The 22,301-nt window shown below is 39.2% G+C and overlaps 2 protein-coding genes across 2 annotated transcripts in view; both read right to left on the bottom strand.

The window, feature by feature from the left end:
- LOC104152955 (arylsulfatase B) overlaps positions 1-939 on the bottom strand; it is a 71,509-nt gene extending 70,570 nt beyond the window's left edge. Inside the window, exon 1 of the mRNA XM_068928072.1 lies at positions 607-939. Within this exon, the coding sequence (XP_068784173.1) occupies positions 607-867 (261 nt within the window). The 5' untranslated portion in view covers positions 868-939. The remainder of the gene's footprint in view (positions 1-606) is intronic.
- A 4,971-nt stretch (positions 940-5,910) lies between these two features.
- LOC138064802 (dimethylglycine dehydrogenase, mitochondrial-like) overlaps positions 5,911-22,301 on the bottom strand; it is a 46,242-nt gene continuing 29,851 nt past the window's right edge. Inside the window, exons 12-16 of the mRNA XM_068928747.1 lie at positions 21,919-22,136; positions 20,831-20,988; positions 19,721-19,780; positions 8,110-8,244; positions 5,911-7,442 (exon numbers count right to left, since the gene is read on the bottom strand). Coding sequence (XP_068784848.1) covers positions 7,227-7,442; positions 8,110-8,244; positions 19,721-19,780; positions 20,831-20,988; positions 21,919-22,136 — 787 coding nt within the window. The 3' untranslated portion in view covers positions 5,911-7,226. The remainder of the gene's footprint in view (positions 7,443-8,109; positions 8,245-19,720; positions 19,781-20,830; positions 20,989-21,918; positions 22,137-22,301) is intronic.

A 22,301-nucleotide genomic window follows, 5' to 3' on the forward strand; every position in this document is an offset into this window, starting at 1 on the left:
TAGTAGGAAAAAGTTTCATTAATTAGCTGTTAACACAGTGTGTTTTATTTAACCTTTTCAGAGCATAGGACCAGGAAGACCAGAGAAAAGCCTATGAAATAAGTGTGCGAGAAGCAAGGAGTCATCGCGACAAGCGGTTCTTTCAAACCTTCTGTAACGGAAAGCACACTGGATGCGTTCCCATGTAGCCGGCTGGCTTATACCTTTTTGCAGCTGTTTTTTTCTTGGGGGGGGGGGGTGCGTCTCACTTGGGACACCCCTTGAGGTCTCCCCCACCCAAGTCACGCCGCTCCCCAACAGTGTATGGTGCAGCAAGCGCCAAGTTTCGGGACTTCCAGCTTTCTGCTGCGGGACAGGCTAAAAACAGGAGCCGCAGGTAGCTCTCCCGCGGGCGGCACAGCCCTGGGGAAGGCGCTCGCAAGCACGCAGCGATCAGGCAGGCTGCGTTTGGCTTCCAAAGCCACCGCGAGGCAGGCGCTCACCTCCCGCCGGCGGGTCCCCCAACACCTGGGCGAAGGCGAAGGCGCCGCCTCGCCTCAGCCGCCCCGCGGCGGCCGTTGGGGGCGGCCGTTGGGCGCCCCCGCGCGCCGCCCCCGCGCGCCCTACCTGGTAGCGCCCGCTGAGGAGCTGGCTGCGCGACGGCGTGCACAGCGGCTGCGTGTAGTACCGCTCCAGCCGCACGCCGCCCGCCCCCAGCGCGTCCAGCCGCGGCGTGCGGATGGCCGAGCCGTGCCAGCCCACGTCGCCCCAGCCCAGGTCGTCGGCCAGCACCACTACCAGGTGCGGGGGCGGCCGCCGCGCCGCCGCCAGCCGCAGCAGGCACCAGAGCAGGCAGAGCCGCCGCCAGCCGCCCGCCCGCTGCGCCATCGCCGGCCTCCCGCGCAACCAGGAACTGGGCCGCAGGGCGGGCCGGGCGCCCACGGCCGCCCTCGAGCGGGCAGCGGGGCCCGCCCCGGGGCCGGGCCGCGGCGCGGGGAGCGCCCCGGCCCCTGTCCCGGCCCCGCCCGCCGCTGCGCGGCGCGGCTTAGCGCGGGGGCGGCGGCGGCGGGGCCCGGAGCGCCCTGAGGGCCGCGGGCCGCCTCCACGGCACCCGGCTGAGGTCGAGGTGCGGCCCGCCTCCCTCACGGACACCTGGGCTGTAACTTAAGCCGCAAACACATTTTCTAACTATCCGAATAGGGAGGTTTTGGAGTACCAGTCTGCATAAACGCTGTATCGATTAAGTTGATTAATTTATTAAACGAATCAAAAAACTGATTATCAAGTTGTTGCGTGTGAGACCAGAGTATCCAGCTCCGTGATGTTGGCCCTTTCTTCTAACTTTATCTTCCTTTAATTCCTGCATCAGAACATCCACTGGAGCCTTTCTCATGGGGAACCACAGAACTATTTGTGAGCTTTTGTTTCAAGTCATTTTTGCTTCCATGGAAATCAACAGAGCAATTTTAGTAGACGACACAGTATATTCTGGTACAAGTAGCTAGACTGTTACTTCTGTCTTCGTATGCAAGACCATGGCAGCTCATCCAGTTTCACTACTATCAGCGGGGCTTACTTGATGCATAAGCAAGATGGGGCAGCCAAGTATTAGTCCCGGTCTTGCTGCTCGCCAACCTGTGCTACAGCCCTGGAAAGAAAACTTGCTGCTGCCACTGAAAAAGCAGCGCAGGTGTGTGAGATGGCAACCACTACTGCAGCAGAAAGCGCACGGCCCCTCTCCTTCCGCTCCTACCAGCATCAGCTGCTGCTCTGACCCCATCCCCAGCAGTCAAATCATGGGTGACCCCGTGCTTTTTTCTGGGGGTGCCAGAATGCAATTTTGCTTATATGGATGAAAAGTGTCATCTAGCTCTGGCTGTGAAATATTGCTTGTGACTGTTAGTGAGTAGGAAGGAACTGAAGCAACTCAGAAGCTGAAATAACAGCTATGTTAACAAGGCTGTTTCTTCAGACCATGTAATCTTCTAAGGCAATATCGTAACGACTACTAACCTAATTATAATCTTGATGTAAAATCTAAGACTGAGTACTGTGAAATGACAGAAATGACTGTCAACTCTACTCAGTTTCATTCATCCATGGAATACATATGAATTTCAGTGTCCACTTAAAGATCAAATAATCATGTGTTTGACATTTAGCTGGAATGGTGTGTATGTACATTCCCAAATTTATATAGCCATTTGGTAACAGGTGACACAAAATTCCACATTAAGAGTAATATTTATCAGTAAATAAAGGCAAAGACTGAGTATGCCAGACTCCTGTTTGCTATCTCTTTGACTGACAAGTCTCTGCGGATGGAAGATTCTTTCTCCTATGAATGAAGGCTCCTGGACAAGCCCATGAAGTTACCAGCTCTTTACTTATAAACTCCAAAGCATCACCTACTTGTTTTAAAATAGCAACAATGATGAATGATGCCACTTTTTTTTCTACAATAAGTGTGTGCTATATTCCACATCTCAAAAATACTGTTTTCTAACTTCAAACTGCAGTATCTCCAAATTATGAAGTTACAGGATGAGATATGCTTGTGAGAGGTAGTTAATTTGTCCTAATTGTCATAAATACATAGTTATATTATGATAATTCAGTGTAAATCAGAGCACTGATTCACAATCCCTTGAGAAGTCAGTTTAGGCTTAAATTTTCAAGTCTGCCTCACATTCAAGATCATCTGACTGATTCCCAGAGTGCATATTTTTCAGGCTGCCAGTGGTCCTGAGTAGACAAATGATACTGGCTGTATTCCCTGCTTCCAGATGTTTCTCCGGACCTTCTGGGTCAAAGAAATGGAATACTCTGCAGAGGCAACTCCGAATAAGATGACAGGAGGACGCACTGGAACTGCACTCAACACACAGGAGAGGAAAATCCATAATAAAAAGAAACCAGGGGAGCAGATGAGGACCATAGCGGTAAGAAGAAGATGTATCTGACAGGTAATGTAAACTGCCAGAGAAATCCAGGCAAAAAGAAAGTGGTTTGAGATAAGAGAAAGAGAGATAAAACAGAATTTGAAAAGGAAGAGATGAATTAAAAGAAAAAAAAAGATTTTTTTTTAAATTTTTTGCTCCTAAAAGACAATGAAGAATGACCTGGTACTATTAAGACAAGCTACCACTGATTTTGTTATACATAGAATTGCAAGTTCTTTTTTCTTCACATGCAAACTATTATTAGTGCTGTGTTGTTATAGTTTCATTCTGCATATCACACTGTTTATTTTCTCCGTGAGTCTCCAATCAGTCAATTCTTGGACTGCGCACAGATGTGCTGAAAGTCCTGGAAGGAGGCTTTCTCTGCACACTTTTGTTCATCTCAGCTTTAGGACTTGGATGACAATTAAACAAGTTACACAACAAGACACCCAGAGTCTTTTTTGGGAAGCAGGCAAACAAGGGCTTTTTTTGCTTATGAGCCCAGCGTCAAAATAGGACACTAGTATCGGAACAAGAAGCAACAATATTTTCCTAAAGTTAGTTTTCCCTGAAGTGAATTCCATGATTACTGCCGAGCTGATACGTGACCATGATTTTCTTTGTTGAGATGTGATTCATAGCATTCAAAGGACTGGAAACTTCCATCTGACCTTATTTTTAGTTCAGATGTTTAGATCCCCATTACCAGTCACAGTTGTCTCACTGAATTATGTACTTCACCAACTTCTTCCATGTCTTCATTATATGTAAAATTCTATTCAAATGTTAGCACATTCCCATGGAAACAATTCTCATTCATTCAAAATAATTACCTTGAAAATCTACACAGTGCTGATGAAAACAGAAATGTTGGATATCAATTTTGTGATCAAATTCATAATACCTATTCACCTGGCATGTTTTCAAAATTATCATTCAAGTGCTGCTGAACTCATATCCCCTTTCAGAGGAATGTCAAGAGTTATTTGCTATTCATCCTGCTCAACAGAATAAGATAATCTGATTGCCTGAGTAAAATCATCTAAAACATACACAGCAAACACAACTTATTTGCACAGTTGCAGTCTGTGTGTTGCTGCTGTCATATTTTCCTCAAGCTTTTTACTAATTACTATTTCAGAAATTTGAAATCCCAATCAGAAAATACTATTTATATCAGAGAATATTCTCTTGCATCAAAAGAATAAATCCTGGAAGTGGCCTGTGTTAAGGCCCCTTTGTCTCAGTTTACATTTTCCGGATTTGGATTTGGATAATTTGGATGTTGTTTAGAGGTTAGCAATTAAGGAAATTATGCGAGTGACAGGCCAAATTATGGTATCCGTGTTGATTTTATCATTCCACACAAAATATGGACATGGCACCTCTTGCCACAGTATATGGGAACACGGAACATGAATTCAAGTGGTAGTAGTAACATCAACTCTGGGGTACTAAAGCTCTGTGAAGCAGGGAGGAGAATAAAGGAAGATCATATAAAATGCGTCTGAAAAATCTGCCTTTTGAGGTGTCATAATATGTTTGCACACAGAAATTTCAGTATTTCAGAAAATCTCCTAGGCGACCATCATTTTTTCACATCATTACAGATTTTTCTCCTTTGTTAATTCACGTGGCTGCAAAAGACCTGAAAGATGTCCCTGTCAGTCTTTGCACCCTTACCTTTTGGTTTGATTGGTTGGAAGCCCTCTTAAAACAGGCATGTACTGTTTAAGCAGTCTTGCTCTTATTCACTTCCTCTTGCTTTATCTTGACACCATAAGCTTATGCAACATCGTATCACAAAACACCATGAAAAGAAATAATGACAGGAAACCACAAAAACTGCTGTGCCCCCCACCAATTCTTCAGGTTTATAATTTTCATTTTATACCTAGGAAGGACTGACCTGTATGTGTGAGCCTCTCTGTGGGAACGATTTGTAAGGGGGCTTCTTCCCCTTAGAGCTTATCCATACTGTGCAATGCGCCACAGCGTTGAGCTATCCTAATAAATACACAGTAAGCTGACTTGGGTATCACAGCAGTAAAAAAGAACCTGGGTGAACTAGGAAGCCCACAGACATGGCTATTACACCTAATGTGCTTCTAATACTCAGCCATGCTTGCTTAAAACTACTTTCAGGTATCTCTACTCCTCAGTGCATTGTGAAATATAAAGCACAGCCATTCCGAAGACATAACACACCACAAGTTGTCAGAGACTCCATTTGTCATTTTTATGATCAGAAAGGCACAGGAGGTTGTTTTGGTCTTACAAATGGGCTGCAGTAAAGAAACCTTATCACCTTTTTCCAGAAACCATGTCTTACCATGTCTTTTGTCTGATACCCTAAATCTGGAAATGAAAGGAAAATTAACTGGCCAAGGCTCAATCTTGACTGGACTTGCATGACAGTAGCTGTCAGTGAGAAGCCCGTCAGAAATCAGTATTCGGGCCTTCTCTCTTTAGATCATACGTATTCACAGTCTACGTATAGTCTTACTCCAGAGTTTTCATGGTCATGTATTGAATCTGAGCCTGAGTACAAGAAAGCACTTACATGCTTGTTAACCTTGTGCACATACCTCAACTAAAATATATTCTTGAATGCCTTACTGAATAAAGGCAGGACTCTTTAGCAGTCCCATGCACCTGTTATCTATGAATATTATATTTTAAAAGGGACAGGTCATCTCCATTGGCTTATAAGGAGAAAACCAGTGGTTGTGAGGTTACAGTTGAAAGTGTGGTACAAGTACATAAGAGGATACAGTTTCTGAGCTCACCTGAATGTTGGAATTATATCTGTGATTCATCATTATTGCCTGCACAGGCTGCAGAAAACCTGCCCTTTCTGCAGGTTTAGCAAAAATAACATCTCTGATTGGTTCAGCAAAGTAGAACTAAATCACTTACGAAAGAGTAACAGAGAATAATTTCTGAATGGATTTTTCCCTCAAGACAGCAGTATGTACAAACCAGCCATATCTTATATTTTATTTTGACCTGTGTTGTAAAGGATATTCAGAACAGCAGAATGCAATTCCAACTTTCATTAATTCTCTAGTAAGAACAGGTGTTCATTATTCAAACTGTGTTTCTACTGCATATTCTATTTATACATTTCTTCTTTGCTGAAGATTTAGAAGCACCAACTCCTTTGGAAGAAAGTGCATTTTGGACATTCTTTATATTCATATGACCATAGAAAAAGATTATCTGCAGCCTAATGATGGGCATTATTCTTTGTAAGTTGGAAATTGTGACATTGTTGATTTAAAAGAATTGTTGAGCACATTATGGAACTCAGAAGTGTGTTTTAATCATTTAGTGTGTTCCTGTTGCTCTTATTATCCCAATCCTGCTTATTCAGGTTATCAGCTATTTAACATTGAAAAAACCCTCTGCTGCGGCTTTAATTATATATTTTAATTGTCAGTATTTCTGTGTAACAACATATGGTTCTTACTGCTGTTCAGTTTATAATTAACAGGAAAAGGAACAACAGTTCTTCAGTGTCTACATCTTCAGATTTATACCACTAAGTCAGTGCTCCATCATGCAGTACTTTTTAGTTCTATCCAGAAATTGAGCAATAACATCATGTGTATTGTAAAATTTTACATGTAATCTACTAGAAGATCCATATAAAACAATGACTACGAAGAATGGGCTTCCTCTAAATGTTTAATTAGGAAGAACTAAATTTTGATCTTTTGTCAGAATTTCTGCCAGGATAACGTATTAGGAAGGAATGTTAGCAGTTCAGTTTCCTTTTAAGTATTATTTTTTAACCATTGCTGAAATTTATTTCAGTACTTTAGAGAGCATTTTTGTGCAGAGCTAGTGATATTATTTTAATGATAAGTTGGTGATATCAAGGAACAAAGAAGAAGTAATTCACCGCAAAGACAGGCAAGGGAGGAATCACATCTCAAGGGGAAAGAATTTGCTGTTGGCCAATACCAAGAGCAATTTTCTCCTCCGCCTTAACTCAGATCTGCTGGACAGTGTGTGGGCAAGCTGAGTGGAGGATCTACTCATTCCCAGCCACTTCCTGCTCACAACCGCTACTGAGGAGGAGGAATGCACAGCAGTTCACTAACTGTGCTCAGATCTCCGACGTGAATAGCCCATACAAGGAAGCAAGGGGGTACCACCATAAAATTCCTCACTGATGTAGCAATGAGTATCTTACGTTTAGTGATTAATGAATCTGAATAGCTTGATTCTCTTAATTTCACGGGTATAAATGGAACTATTTCTTACTGCACAACTTCCTGTATCCACCATCTGTGTTTACACTTTGGGACTTCTACCCTTTCTCTGAAGGTGGGTTCTTGTCGGTTCAGTCAGCACCAATGGCTCTTGAATAACAGTTGCTGAATAATTTTTTCCTAAAAGTTCAACTTCCAAATTCTGTCCAACTTTGCTGAGTTCTGTGGGAACATATGCAAAAGCCAGACTCTGCTGAGCACTGTAGCTGAAACAGCCAGATGTGGTGTTGCCAATAACCTGAAAAAAGAAACAAACATTCATCTTTATTTTCAACACACAGTGGGGTTTCCAAAAAAAAAAAAAAAAAGATATACATCATAGATACTAGTTTCTGTTTATAAACTTTATACATCACGTATGTTTTGAGTGTGTCAGGCAGTTCATAATTTTCTTCACTGTGGGTGACATCACCCAAAATTGGGATTTTTTTACTCCTTAAAAACCTAGTCTATTCTTATTGTGTTCACTTAACTTTTCAACTGAAACAAACACTATTCACATGTGTACATTTATATATACAATAATTTAACTGCTAATGAAGGCTTCAATACCTAATCTGTGTTGAAGTATGGCACGTTAAACTTTGTTGGTTTGTCTTCTTTGAAGTGAATAATAAAAGTGATGTTAGGAGAATGGTGAACTTGCAGGAGAAAAGAATAGGTGACCTAATACTGTAGTCTGTTCCAGCTCTAGTTTCTGTAACCTAATAGTATTTCACATTTTATCTGTAAATATATACAGTTAGTCTTTGCCTCCTGCTTGAAGATCAGAAAATAGTATCACAGCTTCAAGCTGTTCTGTGCCAGTAAAACAAATATAATACATTCACACTTGAAACACAAAGTTAGATTCTGTTCATGGAGAATTAACTTTAGTTTCTTGTAACATGATCTACAGCCCTTACCTTGCCATTATGCCACACACTTTCATTTCCCTCTGGATCAACATTTTCTGTTTCCAAGGTGAGGTATGCCAGCCGCCGTTTCAACCCCTTTTCTTTAATCTGCTTCAGTGCTTGCTTTCCTATAAAGTCTGCTGGCTGAAAAAACATAACATAATGATGATAAATGGTTACTCAGGTTTTGCAATAAGGCTAGAGATGCAAGCATTTAAATTTGTCTTCATTTGTTTTCCTGTTGCTTAAATGTTCTATGTGAAATACAGATTAAATCAAATCTTTGACAGACGTTATATCTTGACTATAAAAAGTGATATGATTGGTGATTTTTTCAGTATATTAATTTGTCTGGATCACAGTCCTTTAATATCCATAATTCCAAATGTAGTAGAAATACATACATAGTGAGATATGTATGTTACAGCAATATTTGCCCAGTTAAGGTTGTGAGCCAGAAAACTGGACTTCATTCCAGTTTCTATTAAAAAACTGAATTCCATTACACAGATCCTAAAGCCATGGCCTCCTTCAGTGGACACTCATCTTGTTTGATGCTATCAGCAAGCGTGACAGTAACTTGTTACCATTCCACTTTAGTGTCTCTGTGCAAGGATGCAGAGCTGGCAGTTTGCTCCATATTCTTGTTGTAAGGTCTTTTTTCCTGTATCTGTTATTTTATGGGATAATGCAAATGTTAGCTACAGAATACTGTCATTTGAAGTTCCCCTTTTTCAGCTTCCCTAAAGAGCTATAAGCAGATCCTCACATTTCTAGAAACAGATTGTGTAAATGTGCGACAAGCACTGGAGAAGACATCTGTAAGCCTCAGTAATCCTAAAGAATATAGTAGAGAGTATTTATTGTATGTGACAATGTGACCTCATAGCTAGCCTGATTCCACTGCCAGGTTCACGGATATAAGCCAGTTTTGCCTACCTCTGGCTCTGAACTTGATTTGTCTCACACTATTGTCTCCCACGTCTTTAATATCACTCAGACCACTTCCTTATTTAGTTAACACTTGGCTGGGAAGAGAATAAATTGGAAAAAACAGGCCACAGAAAGAAGAATGATTATAAACTTTGTGATCCAGGACAAGGCCTCAAGTGCCAAGAAGAAGCCCCTTTCAAAGATGCTGACAGTGGGACTGGGAATAAAATAGTAATCAGGCTGGATTATTAGTCATTATGGCTAATAACGGTGCAGTAAATATGAGGAACAGTGTGTTACAAATTCTGACTATGGAATTTTTCGTTAAAGATGTAGATCTGGCAGAACAAAAGACTTGTATTCAACTCATTTGCCAGACAGACACCATCCTGCCCCCAGGCAAGAGACTGTAACAGCAGTTATAAGCTTTTGCAGCTTTCCAGCCTTTGCTGAGAAGATAGGTAGCAGTGAAAGCTATTTTAAGACAGATGGTCCTGGGTCACTGTGACAGCTCTTGTAAATCTGAAGCAGGAATTCTATTCGTTTGCTAAGTGTTTAAGGAAAAAAAAAAAAAAAGAAGTACTCCTGAAAATGCCAATAATACTATTTCTGGTAATGTTCTTTAATTTCTGTAGAGAATCATAACGCTTAGATCCTAGAAGCAGATTTAAATACATTTGTAGTTTGTGTTCTGCTTCTGGAGTGGAATTCAAGGGGTTCTAAAGTGCTGCAGCCTGAGAACTGTTCACTGGGACACTGAATTGTTATTTTGCAGTAAAAGCAATCAGAATTACAACCAAAACATTATAGTTGTACTTCGGAATAGATTATTATGCAGTTAGTTCATGTGTTCTTATTTTTGTAGGTCTTGTTCAGCTTCCTGTATTTCTATGTGTAGGCTCAAAAGAAATTAAGTGCTGATGAGTTTTTGAAATTTGAAAGATTGGACTCTATAAGCAGTTGTAGAAAACAATTTATGAACCAGTTAGGGACCATTTACTTGGAAAATCAAGGTAGACCAACCAAAGACAAGGCAGATATTGCACATGAAGATCATAGGTGGCCCCCTTTGGGGAAAGATGGCATGAAATACAGCCCAGATCAGAAAAGTAAAGGACCCTGAGCATTAATTTTAGAATGTAACTGTCAAGATACTGCTGGAAAAGATAAAGCAAAGATCTCAGACCAAACCATACCTAGCTACTGGCTAGTTCCCTGTCACTCATAACATTGGCAAGTCTACAAAGCAGAGCACTCAATGATCTGATTCCTATATATGCAAACGTAGTATCTGATACTCAGTCTCAAGGGAGGTGACTGTGGCACCCAAACGCAGTGCCAGCTGACCTAGGGCATACTCACTGGCCTCCAGCTGCTGCTCTTCCATAGGTCTTGTGTTATATTTGCCAACCCAATATGGATGTTACTGATACACTAAGTCATCTAAAACGGCAGTATGAACGCCTGTAAATTCACAGCTTTAGGTCTCTTAGTAATCAAAGAGTGGTAACAGACAAAAATCTGTCAGAACTAGCTTCTGACAGCGTTCTTTCACAGTGCCCTTTTCCTATGTTGTGTCACCCTCAAGTCTTCCAAAAAACAGTTTCAACCCTTCACTTTGAGAATGCAGTATCACACAGCACCGATACAGCTACTGCTGTACCAAGAGCGTGGCTTCTTTTTTTCTGGAGTATCCAGATACCAGTAGCTGAATAGATGTAGACAAAGGTGAAACTCAGCTCTTTAAAAAATTTCGGATTTTCACAGTGATTTTTTTTCCAAGATTCTAAGTTAATTTACCCCTCTATAAATTCCTCATTTACAAATAGAAAAACAGTTTCAATAAAGGTTAATGCAGCAATCATAATTGGAGCTTTGAGTATGACCTGATAACAGATGTGTACTGCTTTAATGGTTCACTTCAAGATTAACTGTAAAGATGACAGTTAACTCATGCTAATATACTAATTACTGGAACCTTGAGGTGACAGCAAAAATAATTTTGACTTCTACTTGTTAATTACCTATTAGTAGTATATATGGAAACTATTAGAGCAAGCAGGTTGCAAGTCTAAAATCAATGTATTTTTGGATCATTCTTTGCCTATTCATTACAGATACAAAATGAAATTCTTACTCAATTAATTCCAACTGGGCAGGCTTGGGCCACCTGGAATAAACCATTTTATAGTTCTCTTGCTAACTGAAAATGGATTTGGGAGGCTGGCATGTAGTGGGCTTGTTCTTTTTTGGTTTATTTCCTTTGGAAATAGCAACTTGATATTCCTTGAAGGTTGAAAATATTCTTGTCTTTTTAGAATTCGGAACTGGAAAAATAACCAAAAGGTAACCTGGGATTCTCAAACTCTGCAAAAAAATATAAATACATATATACTATTTTTCAAACAAATAAAATAACCTGATAAGTAATTCTCCTCATAAATCCATCTAGTTCATTCTTCTTGTTTTACCGTTTTTGGGTCATGTCAATTGTACACTAAGCAGATTTCCACATTATGCATTTTTGATTTGTGAGAGTGCATGTGTGTTTGTGCGCATGTACGTGTGTGTGTGTGTGTGTGTGTGTGTGTGTGTGTAGACATGAGGTCCCCTCTCTCCTTCTCTCTCTCCGTCTTCCTCTCCTTCTAACTTAAAGTCTGGCTATTCTTGGTAACAACGGCTTCCTGTCTCTAGAAGGAAATTAGTCAGTTTGGGTATTGCCTCTATTTGTTTTAGCTAGTCACACTAAATATAATGCAAGATAATATCTCATTTAAAACTGTAGCCTATAATTCACCAAAAGAACATTTGCAATCAACAGAAGAAAAAAAGATGGAATTGGAGGAAAACCCTAAACAATTCGACCTCAACCAAATGTCAAATTTAAACCTGTTCCCATTCTCTCATAGTTTTGAAAGAGTAGTCACTTGCGATGACATGTAGTAACAATCTAAAACTTTTACTACTTAGAGTAAGATGAGTCCCAATAAGCTAAGCCTAAAATGCAGAAGAATTCCATTTTCTCGGCATGAGCTCCCAAAGCACTAAGTTGAGTCAGATGTGCTTCACAGTAAGCAAAAAAACTTCTTAGGAGCAAAATAACGGCAACATCAACTATTTAGCTTCATATAATAATATGAGTGCAGTTCACTAGCCAAAAATAAAAATGGTGGGTTGTGCATTTTACTGGTGTTATCTAGCATATAAATTATACGGAAAATTGCATTAAAATTTTTCAAATAGCATATAGTGAAGGGGGCCCACAGATTATCTCATCTGTTAACATATTGTAACATATTGGACATTTGTGTTTGCCTTGCCCTTTTCCTCAGCAGATTTTTATTTGTGTCAGTTACCATATGCTGGCCAGTGCAAGATAAGTTTTTTTTTTTTTTTTTTTTTTTTAAAGAGTTCAGGAGTGATTAACCAATGTGGTTGTTTTAGGCACAACAATGTATCCTGCAAAGTTTAACTCACAGCATGTAATTCAAATACGCTTGGCTTTCAAGATCATACAGATCCTAATTCTAAACCTTCCAAAAAATCTTGTATTGCTTCACAGAAGCAAAGGGATAGAAATTATCTATAAGACTTCCACTTTTTTTTTTCTTTTATTTTTCTTTTTTTTTTTTTTTTTTTTAAGATTGTGCAGTAGGAAGAAAGGTATTCAGCAGTTTAGCAAAATAAATTCTGGGCTTCTAGGAAGAAAAATGTTATATCCATTCAACAAATAATTGTCAACAAAGATATGCAACTCTCTCTTAATAATGAAACGCTGCAATTTATTTGGTATGCCACTTAGGACTTTTGGCTTACTGCCAAATTATGTACACAAAGCCACCCAACTGAGTAAGGCAGCACCAACAGCTGCTGCAATCTGCTATAACCAGTGCATTACAACACACTGGAGACAGCATCCATATAATATTTTGAAATTAATTATTCTTAGTTGGATGCTCTTGAATAATTTCAGGGCAGCACTCCAAATGATAACCCCCTCACCAGGGTGATACCTCAAGATCATTTGCCTCTGCAGGCAGCAAATATTTGACAGGTTTCCTTTTTCTGCAGCAAACCAAAGCTACCGTTTACACTGCACAAAACAGTTTTCTAAGGGAGATATGGCCAATCAGAATGAATGGCACTTGCAGCAACTGTTCTTTCACTCAAGTTTGCCTAGGCCATTCTTGTAAGCAAACAGCCACTTCAAAGAAACGGCTATGAGAAAAATTACTGATGAAAAATTGAATTATTTCAGCTCAAGATTCCTAGCTCAGTGGGTTCTTATCCACTAAACCCCCTGGGAGTGACCTAGGTATGCACTTTATACAAACAATCAAATCACTGCACATTTTTTCCAATGTATTTTATACTTTGTGTAAATTGATAGAGTAAATCCTCTGTCACCAGGACTCTCTGGATTTCAAATGAAGTAACAATAAACGACAATTCAGCTCCTAGATTTTAATTTGGGTAGGAGGATTTAGAGGAAAAAGTCCAGTGAGTAAATAACTTATAGGCATAATAAATGGGTAGCAAAAGAGAGCAAAACAAAAAACTTACCCCTTCTCCCTCACCACTAGATACTTGTGGGCCTAGTACCTCTTAGCCATCACTCCATCCTTTTTACAGATTCCTCTGTTTTTTCCCAACTTCCTTATCCCTTCTTCAGTAAAACCTCTGCTCTTACTTCTTTCCCTCCTTTCTCACTAGGAAAAGGAATGGCACAAAACACAGTCTTATTCCAGGCTGTGGAGCAAGGTCAGCGTTCACTCCAATGCTCATACTCTCTGAACAGGAGGGACGCAAGTAGGAGAAAGAGGAAGAAGCAAAGGCAATGGCAGTAAGGAGGAGTTGCACAAACTGTTGCTGGTCCACTTGTCCAATATCAAAGAGTTGTACGACTGTTCCCAGTAGACCTAGCAAGTGCCAGGTGTTGCATCTGTTAAGCCTGCCCTATTTTGGATTTTAGATATGAGACAATAAAAATGAACCATTTGCTATGATCAGGCAAAAAGATCCCACTTTGAAGTCAGCGATTGCTTTACTAAAACAATTTCACTTAAGAACTGGAAAAACAGGAGCAATGGCCACAAGTGGTTATTTTCCTGCTTACCCTTTCTCACTCCTAGACTCCACCTTTCTGAAACCCTGGAGCATCCTTCAGGTGGAAAGGCTTTGATGTCACCACTGCTTAACAACGCTACTGGCCATGAGACCTAAGCATAGGGTTACCAAGAGTTACTGGCTCAGATCAGTAGCATTTTACATACACACTTATACGAATGACTACATATGATACAATGCTGCAGAGAATCTGAGCCAGCATAAACAGCCTCCTTTCTGCCACCTTCCCCACCCTCCTCACCTGGCACTGAATGGTGCTAGTGGCCAGAAACCCTTAGGTCCAATGGCAGAACTCACTAAAAACTATTCTGCTAAGGCTCCCTTATGGAAGATACGCTCTCTTCAGTTGTGCCAATTCAACCTTTTTGGGTGTTCTTTCTCAAAACTGCATCTATAAAATGATGAAAAATCACCTTTTTCCTAAAAGAACGTACTGTTATGTGCTTTAGTAAATCACGACACATCACTTTAGAACATCATAACACAAAGAGTTGGGCTGACAGAACCGAGGGGCAGTTCTGGCAGAGGGGAGAGGAGAGAAACAAACAGCTGGAAAGAGGAGGAACTTGCTACCAAAAGGAACAAAACAGGGGAAGCACAGTCTTAAAACTGCTCATCTGAGCTTACTATGAAATAACAAGTTACGTGTAGGTATGCTGGAGGTCAGGTCATGCTCAAGGACTCTATCTTTGATTCATAGTTGATCACCCGTCTGCACAAAGCTGTTGAGCATGACATTCAACTTCTATTCATAACGAATGAGGGAGCAATTAAATCCTCATCTGTGTAACAGATGCAACAATAAAAGCCACCACAGAAATCAGATGCCAAAGTCAGAAGAAGAGATGGAACTTGTATTCTAAAGGACTTTTCTTGACAGCTAAATGCAGGCAGGTACTGAGTATTGCTGGTGGAGATGAGAGAAATAGTGAGAGGCAGACAGGGAAAGGAGCTGGAAACAATGGAGGTAGTAAACAAAAATTCTGGTATAATGGGCTGTTAGAAAAAGCAAAGGGAGAGAGATTTTGGCATAGAGGCTTGGAATGGAGAACAAAAACTGCCCCGGTTCTGTAAATAAACAGGAGTGAAACAAAGAAACACCTGACTCTGATAACAGTATCTCCTCTTAATGGCAACGAATGCCAAATATTAGCTAACCACTCAGCTCCAAGTCTGGAAGAGTGCATCAGAACAGAATCCTAAAGGGATTTTCATTATCTATCTCATTCTCTTCCTAAAGAGAAGCTGTTGCTGCAGAGAGTGCCCAGGAGATGGCACTCTTGTATATAGCATAAAAGACATTTTAAAAACAGTTACACAGAGAATTTTGTTGCTGTGTACTCGTGATGATTACTGGCACTACTGGATTAACATGGAAAGCCATTCTGAAAGAGTTCTTTTCTGTGAGAGTTCTATTCAGACTAAGATGGAGATTTGCACCGTAACATGAGGTTTATTGGGCCTGCTGGACCATTATGCTCAGGAGAAAATAGGCTATTTTAAGAATATTGTATTAGCTGCTAATAGAATCTAACAGTAGAGAAGAATGAAAAAGCACATGCTAGCAGTTTTTGATGACACAAACAGCTTCTGAAAAGAGGAAAGAATTTTTTTTTTCCCCTCTATGTCAATAGTGAACATAATAGGCAGTAATATGTTTAAAGTGTGGCAAAAAAGATCTAGGATAGAAGACAGAAAACATTTTTCTAATTCAAGCATAGTGAATCATTAGACTAGATTGTTCAGGGAGACGACAGTATGTCCAGGACTGGTAGGTCCTTATAATTTTACCTATGACTTTTTATACATACAGCTAGGTAAGCACAGATATAGTTGACTCCGTCATAGAATAAGGGACTGAAGTAAATTAACATCTGGAGATTGCTCGTTATTTCTATAATTATATCTGGAAAAGCAGTTAAAATTAAAATAGGATTTTGAAAAGTAAAAAGCATTCAGAAGTAATAAACTATAGCTCTGACCATATGAACCAGAGAAAGTTCAAATGTGTGGTAGAACTCAAATGACATTCTGGGATGTGGAGCAAGTAGAATTGCAACCTCTTCATCTTTAAAGATATTCTGTGAATTTCCTGCCACAGAGACCACTAAGAATCTGTTAGATATTTAGTAGCAGAGTACCTATTCATGAGATGAAAGTATTACTGAGGGAAACTACCTAACAAAGCACAGTTAAACCAGTCGAATAAACAAAAGACAGTAGGTATTAAAAAAAATCCCACCTCTAAAACATACATTTTTTTGGACATGTTAAGAAGACAATGTACACTCCCAAGTAGAAAATTAATTGTTACCATCCCTCCACTTTGGTTTAATCACAGCCCATCCTGCTCATCTGTGCAAACAAGCAACGAACACCAACAGTCAGAGAAAAAAGGAACATCAAGCAGAAGCTAGAGGAAACCTAGAACGATACCATTTCTTCAGCTTTATTGATGAAAGGAAGCTTGCCACACAAATGATAAAGAAACAGCTTTACTTATTGCCTTGTTATAATTCAATAGATCATGAAAAGACATTTCAACTTAAGCTTTTAAGAGTTTCTCCTGTCACTCATCACAAATAGAACAATTGGTCCTTATGTTCTTGAAGATGACAGATGCTCTAAATTTGATAAACAAAGACATCAGGATTTTATTGGGAATTTACCTTTCTTCATATTTATATCCCAGCTCTCTGAATGTCCTCTTGTGGAAATTAAATTACTTTTTGATTGTATTACTTTCATTGGTATTTGGTTGTTTACTCACTTTAATCTATTTATAGACTGTTCACATCGTCTAAGACATACCACTCAAGATTCACTTATACTGAAGGCAAGTCCTTCTGTTCATTTTGCAAGCTCTTTCAGCTGTCTGTCGCACATTAAGAAGCACGCTCTACCAAGTTGCAGAACGTTTGATTTTGGCCTTAGTTTATAAAGAGAGGAGCGCTTTCCCCAGATGGGGGCGCACGCTTAAAGGAAAAATCCCTGTCAGAAACTTCCCACAAACTGAGATGTCAAACAGATTTAAATGAAGTTGAAGTTGTCTGCTGCTTTCAGTTTGTGTCCTGTTTCCTTTTTTTAAAAAAACAAAACAAAACAAAAAAAACCACACACACAAAACCCAACTTTCCTGAATAATAGGAGCACAGATAACAACAGAGTATTTTGCTAGTCTTCAGTCTTGCTGTCCGCTAAGGAATGCTGAAGTCTATGCCTCGCCAAATGGACATCAAAACTAAAAGCAGGGAATTGTAACTACAAAGGTACTCAATAACGCCAAGCTGCCAAGAAGCAGAGTAAATAATCTCGCATGGTGCTTCGTGCTACAGTGTTTAGACTGCTAGCACTATCGGAGTTAGCTCAGGTAGCTCTGCAGTGTCACCATATAGTTGCAACTGCCCTCATCTCTGAGTCCACACATAAACACAGATTATTTGTTTCTTCACATTAGTTCAGCAATACTGGCAAATGTTTTAGGCTGACATCCTGCATCTACAGTCAAGTTTTACTCTTTGCCCATAGGTGTACAATATGAACATCTGCTCCAGAAACCTGTTCTACCTCTGCATCTTAACCTTGCAGAGAAGCGTGCAGAACAAAGAATCAAGTGCTTCATACATGTTAGTGCCTTCATATGTTCTGCATGGGCATCCTGGCAAATAACAGCTTTACCTGCTTATACTAACAAAAAAGAAAAACAGCCATATTAAGTGGAAGTGGAAAGACAAACTAGTAACAGTAGCACTATTTTTCACTGCATTCCCCTGCAATCCTGGTAATGCTCTCCATACTACACAACAGTGCTTAAAGAGTGAAAAAAACCCATTATCCTGTTATATAAGACTCTGAATTTCCTTCGCATGTGTCATTTTCTGTGGCTAGGGCAAAATTATACTACTCAGTCAAGACAGTTAGGATTCCACTATACATAGGATCTCCGCTGACTCCCTGGGAGCACCATACCCTCCAGTGGATGAACTCCAGAGCTGGGCATGAGTAAATTTAGAACTTCTGCTTTATGTTAGAGCACAGACTGATGTCAGATTGGGACAAAACCGGATGTTTTATCAGTCCTGCATAGGTTAAAGAACTTGTATAATGTGTATAGATAGGTGCAGCAGATAGAGAGAAAAGGCATCTTCCTAGGCTCATTCCTGTTTCTGCCAGATAACTTGTTGATATTGATAAAAACACCATTTTAGCTTTGGCATCTCACCATAATTCTTGCCTACCTAAAAATTAAGATTTATTGCTTATTTGGAGCTGTGATCTAAAATTTGAGATTCTTTTCATCAGTTCCATGGTGCTTCAGCATGACATGACGAAAATATCAAGTGTCACTCATTATCTGACCTATTACCCTTTCAAATATAAAGTGAATATAAATAAGAAGAGAATCTGTCCCTGAATCATATCACATCCTTGTAAAGGCCGAGCGCTTCAGAAACGCTTATTTTTCTTCTCACCTTCCCCTCACGTAAAAATGTTGGTACTTTTTCCATTTTACAGATGAAAAACTGAAGCATAAAGATTAAGTCAGAAGCAGCCCTTCATTTAGGATGCCTAACTTGAAATGGCTAGGATCTGACTTTTTAGGTTACAAACTTCACATCCACTGTGCAGGCAACTGCTGTTTGAGTGAACGAGCTAACTGGTAGCAACAGATGGCATTAGAGCCGTACAGGAAAAGATTTCACAGCGTTTCACAGAAAGGTCCTCTCTTTGACCAAGAGTTTGGATGCTTGGTCTGGTTTTGTTTTGGACTGGAAAGGAGTAATGACAATTTCTGTCAATCTTAGACTATAAGCAGGGTTTGTTTTGCCAAAATATTATAAGGAAATGGGGGTGGGTAATAAAAGGAGATTGGATAGTATGTCTTCATTTTTACTGCATATTTAAATACAACTACTCCCAATCTCTGAACTTTACATCAGACAAGAACAAGTTGTAATGAGTGCACCTCTTCAAAAATTTTATGAACAACTACATTTTTTTTAATAACCTAATCATTTATCTTACATTTGACTCATATCCAAGTTGTCAGTCAGTAGTTCTTCTGAAACACCTGTTGTTTTTTCAGTAATTTCTGTACCAGAGTGGGAGTCAGGGAAAACGATGCTACAGACAACTCCCTTAGTAAGAATAAGCAAATAAAATGCTTTCTTTTTTGCATAACATAAACAGGCCAGTTCAGCTTGTGCATACATACTATATGCTTTAAAAAGTACCTGACCCAAATTTCTCTAGAAAACTATTTCATTTAAAGAGTTACTTTCAATATGTTAAATTTCCCATAGTCAAGACTAAACTGAATATTTGCAACTTCTTGATCTAGTGTATAATTTTCTCAGTAAGACTTATGGGAAAATATGAAACTTTTAAAAATAAAGTAATTACTCTTATATACAGTGAAAAAAGATGTTCTTCTCATTTTCAAATACCTAATTTGTTCTACACATGATGACATTTCTCTTTCCAAACACTTACAGAAATAATCTTGAGATAATAGAATGCTTTGAAAATAATGCATACATACTTATAAGCATAAGCATACCTTGTTTAGCTTTATAAAATATTCCAGTCCAGCTTCCAAAGGATTAGTGTCACAGTTCATCTATTAAAAAAAAAAAAATCCATGCATGAGGGATTGTCACAGCTTTTGTTTCTTTTCATTCTGTGCATCCTTCTACTTATTCCTGGGTCAACATCTTCTACGTCGCACTCGTGCAACTTCCATTTGAATGCACTGTGAGCGTGTGCCTATAAGTGATTTTCATCAGAGTACCTACTATTATCCTTAATATGAGGTGTAAATATATAAATCATGCATCTGAGTTTCAGCGTGCAAAATAAATACACATTTCAGGCAGAAACCAGATTTTTGGTCAAAGCAGAATCAAGCCCGCAGAAGCTCAAATAACGGAGGTACACACATTAATTGCAACACAACAGAATGCCTTAGCTGATGAGGACAATAAAAATACAATGTCAATTATATTTACCACCTGCCCTTACCACCACCTTCACGGTAGGGGGAGTGATTTGTCAGGCAGCATTTGGAGCTGGACTGAAAATAATTATCAGTGGGCAAAGGGAAAGGATCCGTAAATGCCGGGTATTTCAACTTCCTGAGTTCTTTCCTTTCCAAAGGAGTCAGGAAAAAATTCAGGTAAGCAGAAATTATCCTGATTTTCCATAAGTTCTTCAGGCCACTTGAGCAGTTCCTTATTGTGAGTGAGCAAATTTGGCAGACACAATTTAATGGGAAATGAAAAAGTTCAAAATACATCATGAAGCAAGAATAATTGGCCTCTCATGACATAGTTATTACAGAAATAAAATATCTGCACAACCTATCAGCCAAACCTTTGATTTCAAAACGCTGGAACTCAGCAAAACCCTCATAATTTTGTTATATTCAAGAGGAAAAAACATCAGTGAATCAAAATAAATGTCTCTGCCAGAAATGCAATCAAGTATATTAGTTATTTTATCTAGAAAAGACACTGTTTCTGGTTATAGTAATTTTCCCTGCTCAAAGTAAATTTTCTTTTCATGCCAGAACTGGAACAAATAATATCTGTGTCAGCTCTGACTAAAAGCTGTATAGTCATAATGAAATAAAGAAAATAGAAAGAATTACAAAAATATTATATTTGCTGACCTCTGCCCCCCAGGCTCGGAAACCCTTTTCCAACCTTAAAGCATTCAGAGCGTATGTTCCAAAGTTGTCGATTTGCTCTTTTTGGCCAGCTTCCATGATAGCACTGTAAAGAGCTACAGAATCTTCTTTTTTGTGATAGAGCTCCCAGCCCAGTTCACCTGTTATACAAACAAGATTAATAGATTAATCAACTCAAGAATGAAATAATCCTAATAAACGTAGTTCTATCGTTGGTACAAAGTAAGGATGAATGCTACAAATACTAATACGCATTCTGGGCTCAGTTGTGCTGTCATATAGAAAGCCAGATTACCTGCAAGAACCACTAAAGGATTTATGTGATAGATCTTAAATGGTGTACTATTATTCTGATTTAAACTATTAACTGAAGTCAAGGGAAAAATCAAGAATAACTGAAAAGAAAAGGACATGCAATAAAGTCACAGTGAGAGATTAAGCTTAAGGGCATTACAAACAGATGATGAATTGGCAAGAGAAGAGCAAATGTAAATGACTGTGTAAATAAGGATAAAGGCAGTATATTATCATATTCAGTATGATGGAAAGGAAATACGAATTACAACTTCAGCTCCTCCAGACTGCTCTGAACTTTAGTCCACTGCAGTAGAGATGAACATTAAAAGAAATAAAAATAAAAAGTAACCGAGGAAAACAAATGCTTAGCACTTCAGTGTTACGTTTTCAAGGCACTTGACAAACACTAATATTTGGTAATCCAAAAACAATTCTTGACGTTGGTTTTGCAGCAAATACCACAGAGGTTATCAGAACTGGCCTTTTGTTCTGTAAAATAAATATTTACATGGAGGAGTATTCTAGACAAAATGGTCCTGGAAAACACAGTGCAGACTCTGGCCAGATCACATTTGAAAATCAGTGTACTGTGTTTCCTCACACATTTTTATATATATATAATATATATATATTTTATATAATATATATATAATGTGGTGAACCTATTGCTTATGAGCACATAGTGAGATTTGTTTCTCAATGCTGTTTTAGTTACACTTATTACTTTATTTATTTACTATTTACCTTAAGAGTATGTTTTCTCTAAGGCTTACCTGTGTAGGATATCCTAACAGCAGTAACAGCAATATCACAAAGTTTCAAACGTCTGGACTGGAGGAACTTAAATGAACTGTCACTCAGATCCTCAGTTGTCAACTTCTGGAGGACATGCCGTGCGTATGGACCTGCTACACCAAGTACTCCCATTTCATCTGTCATGTTTTCTATATCAACTTTGTATCCACCTCTGACCACCTCTTCTTCTATCCATCTGCATGTAAAAGACAACAGTGAGGTTAACATTTCCATAAATAGTATAACTGATTTAGATAAACATTAGAAAAGAAGATTTTTTTGTTAGTATTAATCTTCCCAGCAGGTCCCAGTCCCTTCTCAAAACCAATGGAAGCATATGTGCTACATTAGTCAGTCACAT

Source organism: Struthio camelus, chromosome Z (genome assembly GCF_040807025.1).
Source record: "Struthio camelus isolate bStrCam1 chromosome Z, bStrCam1.hap1, whole genome shotgun sequence".
NCBI lineage: Eukaryota > Metazoa > Chordata > Aves > Struthioniformes > Struthionidae > Struthio > Struthio camelus.